Source organism: Thunnus thynnus, chromosome 8 (genome assembly GCF_963924715.1).
Source record: "Thunnus thynnus chromosome 8, fThuThy2.1, whole genome shotgun sequence".
NCBI lineage: Eukaryota > Metazoa > Chordata > Actinopteri > Scombriformes > Scombridae > Thunnus > Thunnus thynnus.
Window position 1 is genome coordinate 11,105,010 of NC_089524.1, and position 17,133 is coordinate 11,122,142.

General features: G+C 39.5%; 1 protein-coding gene across 1 annotated transcript in view; it reads right to left on the reverse strand.

The window, feature by feature from the left end:
- Nucleotides 1–11,445, reverse strand: part of anos1b (anosmin 1b) — a 53,373-nt gene extending 41,928 nt beyond the window's left edge. Inside the window, exon 1 of the mRNA XM_067596457.1 lies at nt 11,081–11,445. Coding sequence (XP_067452558.1) covers nt 11,081–11,293 — 213 coding nt within the window. The 5' untranslated portion in view covers nt 11,294–11,445. The remainder of the gene's footprint in view (nt 1–11,080) is intronic.
- Nucleotides 11,446–17,133: the final 5,688 nt, after the last annotated feature.

A 17,133-nucleotide genomic window follows, 5' to 3' on the forward strand; every position in this document is an offset into this window, starting at 1 on the left:
TGGTTATAAACCAAATTGTTAAACAATTAAAACATTTGATCTGATGATGGCGCTACAGTAAAAGTGACTATATTGATCCTGAGAGGTACACTAATGTCTGAAACACATTTCATTGAAATCCACCCAATAATTTTTGCAATATTTTATTCAAAACCACAAATTTTAAATTTATGGTGGGACCAGAGGAAAAACTCCGAGCATCAACAAAGTCATTAGGATTCCTCATTGTCTGGACACCATAAATGTCTGTGGACATATTTCATAAAGTTAGTGAAAACCTTGACCAGCTGGTGGCAGGTGGCCATGAATGTCTAGCTGCACCAAATTACGTGGCAATCCATCCAATAGTTGTCAAGACATGTCACTAAAAAGCAAAAATGTCAACATCCTGGTGGAGGTGGAGGAAAAGTCAGGAGATCACCAAAGTCGACAGGATTGATCCTCTGGGAACCATGTATGTCTGTGCAAAAGACTTTAATTTACTCAGTTTTACTGACGTCTTGAGACATTTAGTCCAGTGTCTTATTGATGTGTTCTCTACGCTCTTCATTCAGGTTTGGACCTTTTTAAAAGCCTCAACCCAGCTGGAAGCACACCTGAGTCGTATTTTATCTCTTGTAACATTTCCAAGCTTCACTACAAATTCACGTCAGTCGGATGAAGGAAAAGCTGAAAACAGGCATCTAGAGCCACCATCAGGTAAAAATTTCAGTTTACTCAATATTTTGGTTTATGGCCAAATAACTGCAAACCTAATGACATTCCCATAAGCCTCAGCTGTTATTTGTGTTTAGTCCTAAATAGGAAATGTTAGCCTGCTAACATGATAAACTACGATGGTAAAACATTATGCCTGCTAAATAGCATGTTAGCATGCTGATCTGAACATTTAACTCAAAGCACCACTGTGCCTAATTACAGCCTCACCTAGCTGCTGGCATGGCTGTAGACACTAAGTGTTGTCGCCTAATAAATTACTTAAACGCTTAACCAATAATCAGTTCTGTTAACCATTACTTTTCTGTCAATACATGAGTTGATTAATCACTTAATCATTTTAGTGCTACTTCCCATTAGCCCTGTTGGTTTCACAATGTGGATGTTACTGCTAGTGCGCAACAACACTTTACAGGAATCACCCTGCAGCTTCTTTTCAACAGCTTCTTCCCCATCAATGAGTTTTTATTTCATTTTTTTAAATAGTTTTGGGAGATTTTTAATCACTTTAATGATTTAAAATGCAGGCTGAAACCAGGTCAGCTGTTTTAACTTGCATTGGTAAAATAGTCAGTGTGGCAACCTGCACTCTGAAATGCTTTGTCATCATCGGCACAATCATGATGCCATCATCCAACATCAAAACAACTATTAGACACATTTACACATTTGCGAACCTGCGTGTTGTCGTGTGTGTGCCTCCAGAGACTATGAGCCTCTGGTGTGTATGTGTGTGAGTGTGTGTCTGTGTGTGTCTGTCTGCCTGTCTATGTTGTGTTCATGTCTACTTGTGTGCAAACTTCCAGCGTGTGTGTGTGTGTGTGTGTGTGTGTGTGTGTTGGATAAGCCCTCTTAACGACTCCTAAACCCTGTCCTGAGTGAGCTGTATTTAGCCTGAACCAAGCTCATCTCATTCTGCACACCCACACACACACACTTTTAGCCTTTGTGCTGCTGGTATGATGAGGGTTAAGGGGTTAGAGTTGGGGTTGAAGTGGTGAGGTTAAAGGTTAGAGACTCACTCTGAACATTCAAAACAGATGCAAATTTATTTTGGTAAAATTGGACTTTGACGTACAAATTTGGGGACTTATGTCACCTACAAGCCTAGTAGCGAAGTATTTACTGTCACTTGAACAGCCATGGAATGACACTGTAGTTGAAAATGTGACAGCAAGGAATTAAGGCTGTGACATACTTACAAAGAAGCGCTGCTTGGACGGTCTAAGTGTGATTCAAAGCTGCTTTCCCTCTGTAACACACGGAGAGCTTCCCCTCGCAACTTTTGCACATTTCCACAACTGACAAATCATCCGTCTCGCCTGCTTTCTGCAGAGATTGGCCATTGAGAATGTGTGAAAATCGGAAGAGCTCCAAGTTCTCCACAAATTTTCTTTGCCTCATTCCTCTCATACTCTCACCACTGTCCATATCCATTGCTCAGCTGCTCAGTACTGCCTCAGTTGTCCAGCTGTTGGCAGCAATGAAGAGGCAGTCAGGTTTCAGAGAAGAGACACAAGGAGTGCGGCTGAGTTTCAGTATGTCTACAGAGAAATTCCATCTATGAGATTATTCTTAAACATAGTTTGGTGAATAAATGAATAAAAGTGTGTTTCTCTATCATACAAGTGCTAGTATACCTTTAAGACCAAATGAGTACTGGTGGGGTGGACACCGTTGGCTTAACAGTAATCTGTGCTAGTTGTTTCAAGGGATAATGCTGGGGCTACGGAAAAAGCAGTCTCCTATAAAGATAGACAAGAGAGAGAAGAAAAAGAAAGCAGTGGAGGATTAAAGCAATGGTTAAACCCCTAATGAAAAGATTAGTAACAAGTCTGTGGGGAATGATGAATGGAAAAAAGAATGGATGAGAGAAGAAACATAGAGACGGGTGTCATGGTATCACTCAAGAGGCAGGGAGAAAAAACACCTTCCTCCTTCACCCACAATTTCTATGTTTCCTCCTGTCTTTCCTGTCTTGAAAAGGCACTTTTAAAGCTACCCAGGTGCTGCTGCTGATTGCAAAATAATTGACAGAGTTGCCATGGACACAGGTCTTAAAATAGCAGTGTAATTCACACAAGTAGAGGAGTTTATTTACTCTCTCAAATGTTTTGAAGCAGCTGGTATGGCGGAGAAGCAATCACATTCTCCTCCCATTAATTCTGTTTAATGACATAATCAGGAATAACTTCACTAATCTGTGCTTACAATGTTACACAGACACGAATTCCATCTCCAAAGTTTCATTAGCTTCACTTCTAGGAAACATACTTTTGCAGACATTCAACAGCATAACACATGTTCCTTTCTGATATGGTCATGTGGTAAAGGAGCAACATGTCCAGGACAAAATCAGGCGTAACAAGAGAACAAAAACTTTTACATGTTTAAGTGTGATGTGCTTTGCTGGATATTTGCTGGTAGTAAAAATTTACTGTCATACAATTAAAGGTGCCCTGTGGGGTTCTTTTGTACACATTATGTGTATCGTAGAGGTCTAACAAACATGTTGAACGCACTTCCTTTCTCTTAAAACATCTGTAAGTCCGATTTTTTGATAATTACTTGCTTCCTTTTCACTGCATTTTGCTGCTTTTTGTGGTATATTACTGCCACCTGTCAATCAGTGAAATGATGTGAAAACACTGGGATACCCCTGCATTCTCACACATGCATGTGTTATGTGTTAAGCTTTGGCACGAGACAAACAAAATGAGGACCCGCTCATAAAAATACTGCTCCATTGTGCTATTAGTGGTCAAAAACTCCTCAGGGTAACTTTAATTTGCATTAGCACTGCAGAATTTATATTTGCGGTGCTACTGTGAAGCAAATTCCACCTTTGGATCCGTTCAGAGTATTCACTTTGTGATGTTAAGTTTTCTTTTTTTGTGATGGAGCGTTATAATTCACTGCTTTCAGTACTTTTGGCTTCTCTAACAAATTCCCCGCATTTCCCAGAATGTCTTTCTAATGTTGCCAGATGCCTCTACCTGACCTTGTGTTAGGGTGGATTTTAAATGTAGAGTCTGCTCTGCTCTAATTGCTCAGCTACAGATCAGCACCCTGGATTTGGGAGGCATTCAACGACGTGCTCTGGGATGCTCTATCTGGATGGGATGAATATTCATCTTCCAGTAGAATGATGGTTTATTTAACCAACCACCCTTTTACCCGTCTTTTGAAGGAGGAAGAAACAGTCAGAGGATTTGAAAGCAATACACAGACACGCACTTTACATTCCCACTTCTTCCTCCTTCTGCTACTCATCCAGATTACCCTTTACTTTGGTCACTCTGTCGCTCTTTCTGCCTTTCATTTGTACCCTCCACCTCTCTCTCTCTAGTCTCTCCACAGCCAACTCCTGTAAAAATTACAGGAGAGGACTTGAAAATCATTGTGATGAAATACTGTGGATGCTCCACTCAAAGAACTGAGGACAGTGAGGCCAGTTAAACATCTCCAGATTTTCACCGAGCAGATATAAAGCTGCTTTTCTCCCTGCTGGCCTCACATCTTCATCCCCTCTCTTAATCTTTTTCACGCTCTCTTTCTTCCTCTGTCTTCCTCGTCATAACATCCCCCCTTCTCTGTCACTCCTCTTCAGCTCTCATCTTTTCTTTCTCTCTCACCGTCTCCCCCCTCTCCAACACACACATTAATACACACACATGTGGATGTACATATACACACATTCATCTCAAGTCAATTTCATGGGACACATTAGCTGTCAGAGCAAATCAAGGCAGTGTAGACGGGCCTGTGTGCTGTATGGTTATTAAACAGTGGTCAAAGCGGGGTTTCGTGGGGTCTCAGAGTGAGTGTATGTCTGTCTGCGGCATAACAGCTGCACATGTTAAAAAAGTCAGAGAAAGAAAGAAGGAAAGGGAGGATTGGAAGAAGAGAAGAGAAGTTGGATGTGGGAGACTGAGAGGAAATGGGAGGGAGGGAGGAAGTTGAAAAGAGCAAAGGGAGACTGACAAAAGAAGGTGAAAGATGGAAATAAATATTAGTTAATAGGAGCAGAGAGGAGACTGGCGAGAAGAGGTGGATACCAGTTGTGAAACAGGATACAATAAATTTTGGTGACTGCTGTTCGTCTGGCTGGAGTTTAGTCGTCAGTGTTATTTTATTAATGGAAAGCCAACTTTAAATACTGTATTTTCATATATCGTGGAAGAACATTTTAAAATTTACAAATGCATTTATTGTGGCTCTGTAAAGGTTGTGCAGAAAGTTGTATGTGTCGCCTTCATTTAAAAAAAACTCAATGTAAAACCAAAGGACCCACAAAACATTTTGATCCAAAGGCTTTTGTTCATTTTATGGTTCCTGCACAAATCAAATCCATATAGTAATTCTCACAACAGACAATGCTTGAAAAATATCAAGAGAATTTCGGTTCAACCCAGCTTATGATCCATGACTTTGAACAAAAAAGTGCAAAATGTGGATTTTCACATGGCCATATTTCATACCTACTCTATAAACACAAGGTCTTAAACTTTTATTTTGTCTGGGATCCAAGGGAGAATCTCTGAGCCTGAGACACGAGAGACCCGTCAGAAACAGAACTGACCCACAATGAAAAGAAACACTTGCTCTAAAGGACTTCCACATGGCTCTGATGGCCGCTCAGTCGACAGTAATCATTGTTAAAGAATAACAACCTGATATTACTGGATGCAACGGCAGGGACACACACACACACATACATATGGACAAAAACACACACACACAGATATATGTGCACAATCAACATGCATGCGCACAGCTGCGCACACCCTTTAGTGTTTGAAAGAGAGATATAAATCACACTTCTGCCAGATGCAGCGATAAAAAGTGTGTGTGTGTGTGTGTGTGTGAGAGGGACAGAGAAAGAAAGTGAGTGTACATATTATGTGTGTGTACTGTGGTCAGTGTTTGTGGTGAGGCGCAGTAGAAAGTCTATTTAATATGAGGCATTAATCACCCCCAGATGACCAGAAATAAACACAGCTACAGTGTGTGTGTGTACGTCTTGTTTGTGAGAGTGTGTGCACACAGATGTGAATGCGTAATGACTAACTTCCACTCAACAGAAAATAAAGTTCTTCCCAAAAAGCTCATGTTGAGGTCTAAACATTCCCGACAGGAGCTCCTAATTGGTCTATGTGTCCGTGTATGTGTGTATGTGTGTGTGTGTGCGTGTGTCAACGTTAGTGTTTATGGTGGCCCACATCCTGCAAACAGCAAGTATCACAACACAGTGGTTGTTATACGGTCCTCAACCTTGCCTCATCGGACTGTTACGTCGACAACTGTCTTTCTGTTTCAGTTCACTTCCAACAGTGACAATGAAGAGAATACTCGGACTTATCAAGTTCAATTATGACTCAACCATGAAAAATAGTCACCAGCAAGAAGAAGAATGGATCTAATTGCTGAGATCAGATATAATATCCCCTCACAGCGTTGATGCGGTAAAAGAGTCTTTCTGTCTGTCTCACTTTCTGTGGCTGAAAGAACAAAGCCATGCCGCTTGGTGCTTTGCCATTCCAGCTGTGATTTACTGCCTTGGAATTTCTTGTCCTGGTTTCAGGTGAGAGTCACTCCTATACAACCTACAACTTTATCACCATCTATCCCTGGTTCAACCGATCAAATGACAGGGAGTCACAAAGCTGCAGAAAGACGCAGAGGCTTTATCTCTGAGAAGAATCAAACAAGCCTTTGTCCACACCCCTCTGCCTGTCTCTCTGCTTACTTGTCTGCCTTCATATCAGTCCACTTTTTAGCCTGTGTATGATTTTGTCAGGTTGTCTGTCTTCATGAATGTCTATTACACCTGTCTGTGTGTCTACCTGCCGTCTTTTCTCCCTCCCCTCCTCCCCCGCCTGTCTTCGTGCTTGACCGGGTCTGTCTACCTGCCTTTATCTGTCCGTCTATCTCTGTGCAACCTGACCTGACCGTTGTCTCTGGTCTTTTTCAGAGCGTGACTGGTTGGCTGACTGACCTCTGGGCTGATTAGAGCTACCTACCGCAGAGCAGCTTGGACACACAAACACACACACACACACACATCCACGCACACACATAAACATGAATGCTTTCTCTCACACAGGCAGCTCATTCAGGCTCACACTGGCCCTCAGCCCTGGCTCGAACCGCAAACCATCCGCTCATCAGCACCACAGACCTGTGAGTGTTTAAGACACGCAGTCTAATCTAATCCACGACGTATGTGCAAAAAGATCCAACTCTGCAGGCCAGTCTGCAGTTTTTTCCCTGTATTTTTAGGATTTTACATCAAGGAGGAATTTTGGAACATGACAACATATATATGCTCATGTGTGTGCACACACAAAGAGCTATAATTAAGCTATGACACCATACAAAGGAAAGTAGTGGAAAACCCAGGGAAGCAGCATAAAGAGAGGTGTAAATAGAAAACTGGTGACTCACATTTTAGTGGCTACACACTAGCCACACACACACTGAGAAATAAAGAGCCAAAAACACAGGGTTCACCCACATGAAGCCAGAGGAAGCAATATGTGTGTTTGTGTCTGAATGTGGTGACAGAGGAGGATGAGTAAAGCGCTATTTGCCCTTGCTGATGTTATAGTTACTGGAGCTGTTATCTTTTAAACGTTATGTTCCTTAAATGAATGAACGCTCTAACTTTCGGACTCCCCCACCCATCAATCACTCTGTGTTCTCATACACTGTCCTATAATAGGTTCAGGGAACGATGCTGTTCCCCAGGATGTGGCTGAGAGGAAACTTATTTCCTTGTTTGCTCAAAGTTTAGAGTCTCTTTTTACTTTGGTACAACATAATGTTTTAAGTACACACTTTATATCCTAAAATGAGTTTCTGAGTCACACATTAACACTTTCCTTTCCTGTTTGTCGCTGCCCTGCTAATCGGTAATTCAAATCATTGCTGACTTCTTTTTTTTTTTCTTTTTTTTTCATATATATTTTTATTGGGCTGCAGATAACAATAACTTTCATTAAGGATCAATCTCTCACTCATTTTTTTGATTAATGCATAAATTGTTTAATCTAAAAAAAGTCAGAAAAGTTTCACAGTTTTCCTGATCCTGAGGTGACATGTTCAAACTATTTGTTGAGACATTTAAACAGTCCAACACCCAAAGGTCTTCAATGTACAATGATATAAAACTATACTCTCATTAGAGAGACTCAAACCTATAAAAGTTTGACATTTGTGGTTGATAAATGGCTGTTAATGATTAATTATACAATCAAAATTTTTGTCGATGAATTTGCTGTTGATTGATTCATTAATAGCCGACTAATTTGCACTCATTTCAATTCAATGAGAAGCAAAAAGTGACAATTTATGAAGTCATTCAATTTAGCATTGAGTCTTAAAATCTAATGTTTCTTAACGTAAGTAAAGGAGGCGACTAATGTGAATCACTTTTATTTGATTCCTCCTGAAGTATGTATGAATTAATTCACTGTTATCTTCCTGCACTTTATTCTTCTCCAGTTTTCAAAAATCCCAAAACAAATACACGTAGGAAACACAGCACTAAACTTGTGATGGGCTGTGTCAGAAATCACTCCCTCCCTCACTCATTCACTACTTCCTATATAATACACATTAAGGTGCGGTGTGTAAAATTTAGTGGCATCTAGAGGAATGGATTTGGCAGAAATGGAATATAATATTGATAAGTATGTTTGAATTAGTGTATAATCACAAGAAAATGAGAATAGTTGTGTTTTCGTTATCTCAGAATGAGCCCTTTATATCTACATATGGAGCAGTTTCTCTTCCACGGAGCCTGACATGTTGCATCACCATGTTTCTACAGTAGCCCAGAACGGACAAACCAAACACTGGCTCTAGAGAGGGCCTTTCATGTTTTCGCAAGTTTTACCGTAGGCTCTCCTACACGCTTGGAAGGGGAGGGTTATTCAGTTGGTTGCAATCTGCAACCTCACCGCTAGATGTCACTACATCCTACACATTGATCCTTTAAATAGTTTACTCATTAGTGAGAAGCATTCTGAGATGTCTGACACTGACTAATCATCATCCTTTTGGGTCATCACCTTCAGCTGTAGAGTCCTTTCATGTATTATTGGATGTCTCTTAACACATCCGTGGTAGAGTCGCACAATGGTAATTTTTGCATCTACAAACGTCAGCAGCAGAAAGTAGCGGACATGCAATGGATAATACTTTTTCTTTTCCCTGTGGCATTTTTGAGGGCACTACATAGCGGATAAATTTACCGACTCGGACAATCAAAAATAAAATGGTGGAGGGTAAATACAGCGCACTATAAAGTAAATAGGTAGTCATTTCAGACACAGACATGGACCATTTGCTGCACAGCACACCACAAAGTGTAGTTAACAAACTATAAATGAAGTTAGTTGACCTTTTTTTTTTCCTTTCTGGATTCTGGAATATTTTCTCAACAGGTATGTTTGCAGATGTCAGCGGACAGAGTGAGGAAATCCTGGTGGTGTAAACACACCGTGGACATCAGCTAAAGCCAAGAACTCACACAAGCTGTGTTTACTGAAAAATTAAAGAGTCATATCAGAATGGAATGCAATATTTTGTCCACATCCTAACATGAAACCCAAGTAGAAAATGAATGTCTGGCTTGTTTGCTACCTCCCAGTAAGTTGGTCTCATTTCCATTGCTGCTGTTTGATGCTCAACATCTGACTACTGCACTCCACTTCATAAAGTTTAAACCAAATGTTCCCTTTCTCACACCTCCATACCAGAAACCCCAGCACACACACACACATAATACTGCTAGAGAGTCATCCAGGGGCCACCCTCATTACCCAATGCACAGGTGGCGGGAGTCTATTCTGGATGGCCGAGGACCAGACCAAACCTTCATTTTATACATGAACATATGCAAACCCACACACACGCACACACATATACAGACACTTTCTTCTACACACCTCAGAGCCATGGGGGCTGAACTTTGTGGTTAATGACTTTCCCACCCACTACACAGCATGCACATGTTGAAGCCGTTAACGATAAGTGGCTTTTCGAACTTGGTAACGTCCTAATGTCCCCGTTAATCTCACATTCCTCACTACAAAGGCCTCAGTGCATGGGCCAGCGATTTCACTAAGATGAGCAATTTTGTCAACTACTCTAAACTAATAACCTAACATTTTCAGGTTACCTTTGCCCCTCTAAGTACTGGCACAGGGCAACTTTTTAGCAAGATCAAAATATTTGTCCAATACCATGTTGGAAACAACGCACTGTTTGAGTCAAGATGACTAAGTTTCCTCTGATTAACTGTGCTTTTCCAGTGTGCATAACAACAACATCTCTTAGTTAATCTAAAATCACTGTAGGGCAATTGTTTCTGTAAATACCATTTGTTGTATTAAAAAGGAAAGACTGGTAAGGTTTAATAAAAAAAAAAAGATATCTGGATACAACCAAACAGTTATAATGAATAAATATATTTTCTTTGGAAAGCAACATAATTCTTGAAAAGAGTGACAGATGTAAGTGACACGACTTTGAATGGTGATCAGAGGTGTGGGTGCATCTGGTGTGTCAATCGGAATGGTAAATAATAGCAATTTTGAATTTTTTAATTTGTTTAATGATGCCTTTTAACTTTCATCTCATAGATCTGATGATAACGCCTGTGGTCACATCCATCACTGAGCACACTCACCATGTACAAATCACCAACTGAATACAGCTAAATCTGCAAAATCACTGAAAGGTCATTATTTCAGTGTGTTATTACTCTATTGGAAAAATAATTTTAACTTAAATTCCACTGTTTTATTAACCTATTTGACTACTGTTTGCACCTGATTGATTCAAGATGCTCATTTCTGTCCCATACTTCCAGTTCACTCTTTAATATCCTTTGAAATATTTTAGAATAGGCTGCTATGAATATCAAAGCAAATGAGCAAAATGTTGTTGTAAAGCAACTAATAGGGGACCAAAAACAGAATCCCCACTGATCCCACTGAATTATATGGATCAAGAGTGATAGAGTTGCAGTGTGTGCTGTCAACAATACAGGCAGCAATTGCAACTGCCCTGTAAAATTACAGAAAATACATATAATGCACCTTTTTAAGCAAGAGTTTATAGTGCAGTCTAAAATTGTGCAGCATACTCGCTCTTACATTTGTACGTATACAGTTTATCCACCTTCGAGTTTCACATAAATGTTTAAATGCACGTCATACTACTAATGTAATTAGGGTTTTAAAGGAAAACAGCATCAAACTGAATTTGACTTGTACGTTTTATACACTGGTGGTCATATTTGACCTCAAGGTTGTTGGTACTCTTAATGATTGACATAACGTCAGACATTTACCTGGAGGTGTCTAAAGGCAGCGGTTAGCTGAGTCATGTGCAGAGTGAGACACCTGGACGTGCATCTGGCGCTGTTGATTTTCTCCTGAACATCCTCCTGCTCCGGTGAACTCCGGCGAGCACGCGTCACCGCCAAAACCGCGCACAGGAGCAGCAAACCGGCCCGACGAATTGACATGACACCGGGATGTAAGTACGGACCGGAATAAATCATGGACGGTAAATTAAAACGAACAGAGTTTTCTCCTTCTTGTCCTGAGCGTCAACCTCCTGCTCGCGCGACCCTATAAGTTCAGAATGGATGCATGTGCGCGCTGCTCCTGCCTGCGCGCGAGCAGGGAGTGGAGCGGCTCTACCCCCCTCGCGGACACTCCCACCACCGGTACAAGTGCAGCCACGCGGAGTCAGTAAGGTCTTCACTTCGAATATGACACTATCAACATCCTCATCACCGCTGTGATCTTCATCACCTTTTACCAAAAAATCATCACCATCATCATTATTGCCATTCAAACCATTGCTCCCACAACCTGTGCATGCAGTTACTACTCACTTCCATCATCATCGTCATCATTACTATACGATTTTTCAGCATTTTCATCATTTCCATCCTCACCTTCATCCTCATGCAATTATTAAATATTCTGTTGTATCACAGGTGCTCATGCAACTATTCATCATCATCATAATTGTTATCTTCCTCGGTTCCATCATCATCATCACCTCTAACACGATGACTCTCACATAGAGATGCACTAATCAAACGTTTTTCTTTCTAATTACAATTCTGATACCTTAACTTAAGGAATCTGCCGATTCTTGATCCAGTACCAGTGTTTTCTTTTTTTGTATTCCTCACTGCACATTAGGATCATAAACGCCTGAGATTACTGTAGCACTAAATACTGAGTCCACTTGATTAATGTAACTGCTGGCAGAAACACAGAATTTTATACTGACACTGATAAAGAAATTGTATTTTGTTTTGATTGACACTTCTGCTGATACCAGATCTGTGAATCACTATCCTCACCTCCATTATCATCATCATCATCATCATCATCATCATGCTGCATTGAAGGATAATCGTCTTTATCTTCACCCCCTAACTTTCACCCTTGTCATCATCATATTTTTTTTCTTGCACCTTTATGAACTTTCACTTTCTCTTGTTTTAATCATCTTCACCTCCAACATGATGATCATAATCATTGTCTTCATCATCATCACAACTAAACGGATCCAAATAACAAGTTTCAACTCAGTTCTGAAAATAAGAAACAGCCTGTTGAAGAAGATCAACATAAATGCTGCTGAAACTGAATAAAATATCAGCAGAGACCGTGCAGTAAAGTAAGAGATGGCATTTATAGCCTTTGCATGGCATGCTTTTGTTCCAGGCCTATTAACACTTTACCATTACTATTCTGAAAAACAAACTTTCCTTTATAGTCTGGGAATCCCCTCCAAGGGTAATTATTAGAGCAGACTAATAAAAGGGTATTTATTAATGGGAAAGAGACTTGAAGAATGTGTTGAGGTAGGTGCCTGTCACAGAGCCAGTCAGTGTGTTATTCACCACTTTTCAACACTTTTCAGTTTACTCGGCCCAGAGCCAAGTCAAGATGTTTAGGACGCAGGATTAAAGCCCTATTTGTTTATATGAGACTGTAACCCAGCAGAGGAGTCATCTCTGTTGGCAACAAGATGGAGAAAGAATCACCTATATTTTGATTTAGGGGAAATTAAGTTGTATAAATATTTAGTAAGTACTGGCAGGACATGTTCTTGGCCCTGTAGTGGAAACCAGGCTCTTCATTCATATACTGTGGAAAGGCCTGCGTACTGTAGGTTAGAATAAGGTTCCCACCATTTATGGCGTATGAACCCTCAAAATGAAGACATCAGCTGCTGATTATGTATCAGTCATAGATGATGTGTGGACACACATCATCCACACATTAGTGTGGACACAAGTTTTGAATAGTTCAACCAAAAGAATGATTTTCCTTCTGAGGTTTCATTTGAAGGACTCCTACAGGCCTGAAGGGGGTAACCGCATTCAGCATTTCACAAGAGAAAAACAAGAATCTAACAAAAGTCAAAAATTATTCTTTCTTATCACAATAAGTGTCTTGTGGCCTCATAGATTTATTTTAGGATTCTTGGGACTCCCAAATCCCAGATTGGGAACTACTAGTCTAGACAATGTTCTCCTATAGCATGACCTGATCAAAAGTGCAATATCACTTCGACAGCTATGAAAGAGACATACATACAAAGTCAGAATGAGACAAAATGTGAATAAGTAATGTGCCATGACGCCATGCCGTCATTGTGTACAAAGCTTCTGTTTGTGTGTGTGCGTGTGTGCATACCTGACCTCAGAGGACCTTGGCAGTCCTTAAATCAGAAAGCGTAAAATCAATTCTTACACACGTGCACGCATCCACACACTCTCTCTCCCTCTCTCTCTCTCTCTCTCACACACACACACACACACACACGCACGCGCACACAGTAGTTACCCATTAACTAAATGACGGAAAGAATATTTTCATATTTTCATAAAACACCCTGCTCGGGTTTCTGAACAAACCATTAGTGGAGTAAAGACCCTCCCCAACACATACTCAAACATCACACACAAGCACATGGGCACATTCACACACACACACACACACACATACACACGTAACAGAAGCCAAATGTCTTTGAATTGGCTTGAAAGAAGAATAGAGAGACAGAAAGAGGGACAGACAGACAGAGGCACACAGATGTCTGGCAGAATCTCAGCTCTTAAAGAATAGGTTCACAATTATTCATGTCTGTCTTAAAACAACAGTCAGGTGCCCAAACAAACAATGACACGTTTTTCTTGCTGTAATCATTCCTTCTGGTCATACTGGCCATTCTGAGATCCCTTCATAATGCCCTTTCAGTGTTAGTGATGGGGGACAAAATCCACAGCCCTTCTTCTTGTGCAAAAGAAGAAAATTTGTTTGAAGCTAATATAAAGCTTCAGCCATCCACATTAGTCAAATCAATTCAATGTCTCTTAAGTTATAGTCATTATGGTGCCAAATTCCATCTATTTGTTATGATCCTTCCACCGCAGCTCAACATGAAAACACTGTCAAAACACAAAGAGGGATTTTTTTTTTTTTTTTTACTAAAAAGACTAACTGTGGAAAATATCCACTTTATTTGACTAACTCGGACAGCTGAAGCCTCATATTATCTTCAAATAAACTTTTAAATACATTTTGCTAAAAGCAGGACTGTAGATTTTGTCCCTCATCACTTACATTAAAAGCATATTTGGATGAGATCTTGTAAAGGTCAGTATGAACAGGAGGAATGAATAATACAAGCAAAACCTGTTTCAATGTTTATTCGGGCACCTGACTTTTAAGAGAAACTTGAAAAATTGTGAACCTGTCCTTTTAAGCAACATAAGTCAATAGAAATCAGCAAGAGGGTGAGTGAACACTACGATCTCTTTATTCAATCTCTTAATCCCACGTTACTCAAAGTTACACACAAAAATGTACTAAAAAGTGCAAAAATGTTATCAGGAAAATGTACTTAAATATCACAAATATAAGCATTATTAATGTAAAATGACAACTTTCAAATATTATTATACAGCATCAATTCTGTGATTGTGTTATTATTTATTCATTAACCTGTATGCTGCATTTTAATGTTGTAGCTGATCAAACTGTTTAACTATTTTTTATACTTCTGTTTCATTTATAACAGTGCATTATATTTTATCAACTTATATGTTCTGTGTGTGCAATTTGAATCTGCAAAGTAACTATAGTTGTCAAATAAATGTAGTGGACTAAAAAATACAATATTTCACTCAAAAATTTAATGGAGTAGAAGTATGAAGTTGCATAAATAAAGTACAAGTTTTCAAGTATTTATTTTAAAGTAACATGACATATGAACAGTGTTATGGATATTCCATAACTGACCAGGACAACAGAATGTCAAGCTGTACTCTTCTGTTCTCTCAAACAGAAGATAACACATGTTGTTTAATAAACCAGGAGCCTCACAGGCGAACCAAGGCCAGAATGCAGGTCATCATCAGACGCAACAAGACAAACCAAAGATACAGATTTAGGTCATAGGTTTATGATTCGGAACTGACGAACTAGTTTCTATGATTGGCTTAAAGGCTGGTTTTGGACTGTGAGGGGCAGACGAGTTTGGGGACACCGTACGAACAGGAGGTGTCCCTTGAGTCGCTCTCCCTTGCAAGGTTCTTCATTAAAGTTTTCCCAGAATCATCATACGAAGTTTGGTTTGGTCTTCTCTTCTTCAAACTGACAACTGCCAGTGCATCAGCTCCGAAAATCCACAACAATTTGGCGTAAGTAAAAAGTACATGATTTATTTTCCACCATCGTTTAAATTAATTTAGTTGAATATTTGAACCTGATGTTGATTAAAACTGCTACAACAAACCTGTCAAGACTTTCTGGACAGTATCACCATCATTTTATACATTTATACCCCAAGTTAATACAGTCAGTTCTAGTTTGATTGCAGACCTCCGTATCGCTCCTCACTTCTAAATTGTTTTCAACAAGTCAAATACAATAATGAAATGAAAACAAAATGCCAATTCAGTCAGATCAGATTTAACGTGTTTGTTTAGTTTGAATGAGTTTGTATGGGCAGTTGTAGAGTTGTTCTGTCTGGTCTTATTCACCAAGAATGACATGAGGACAGATTTATATTTGTGTAATGGCTGTTTTCTTATATGTTCACAGAGAAGATTGAGTTTCATGATTAATGCTAATAAACTGGTCCGCTAGAAGTAGCCTTCTGATGATATAATCTTATGAATCGGTCTGTTTGAGATCTGACTTCTGGACCATCATCACAACACACCACACATCACATAAACACTTTTTTATGACAGCTAAACCCTGCAGAATTAACCGTCTCTATGAACTACAACACCGAGAAGCTGTTTCCAATTTTAGATATAATCTTTATGTATTTAACATGTCACTGATCTAATCCAAACTGTGTCATCTATTGAATCCTGGTGTATTTAACTGTTTATGTCATAATCCCTACATGTTATTATCATTCCTGTCCAAGATTACTGAAGTGGTCAGAGATTATTCCCTACAGCTGGAACAACTCGTAGCTCATCTGTTAGTCATCTCATTTCTGTCACCTTCAAAGTCTTCAACAGCCTTGTTACTTAAGTTTTTGGTTCAGGGACATAAAGGTGGTTTATTATGTTTGTTTGGTATACAGTGTGTATAGTGATGGGGGCAAGGGGTTTCTGAACAGAGCAACAGTGTCACTATGTGGCATATAACTGCAATTGCAATGTCAGTTTCATGAAAGACCTGAATATATATCTAAAGCATGAGATAGCAGGAGAAAAAAATAATATATGATAGATAAAATCCTCATACTCTAGTCTATATGGATTGCAGACTAGTTTTCTATGAACTGGATCAGATATCAGATATACATATTGTGTAGGCATTATTTTAATGCTTAAAGTACAGTACACTGCTGTTACACACACATACAATGATGAGAATTTTACTGCCCTTGATCCAAAAGTTTCAATATGGACGTCCAGCCAGACTGCTGTTGGAAGTAAAAAGGATGATATCAAGTGACCGTCTGCTCACAGCTGTTTTGCAACCAATAATGGATCGAACCTCATTCCATTAAAAGTAGAGCTGCAACTAGCAATTATTTTCATTATCGATTAATCAGTTGATTATTTTCTTGATTAATTGATTAGTTGTTTGGTCCATAAAATGTAAGAAAATGATGAAAAATGTTCACACTGTTTCCCAAAACCCAAGGTGACATCCTCAAATGTCTTGTTTTGTCCCGTCCAACAGTCCATAACCCAAAGGTATTCAGTTTACTATCATAGAGGACTGAAGAAAATAGATAATGTTTACATTTAAGATGCTGGAAAAAGAGAATTTGGACATTTTCCTCTTAAAAAGTGACACAAAGCGTTTAAGTGATTATCAAAATAGTTGGCGATTAATT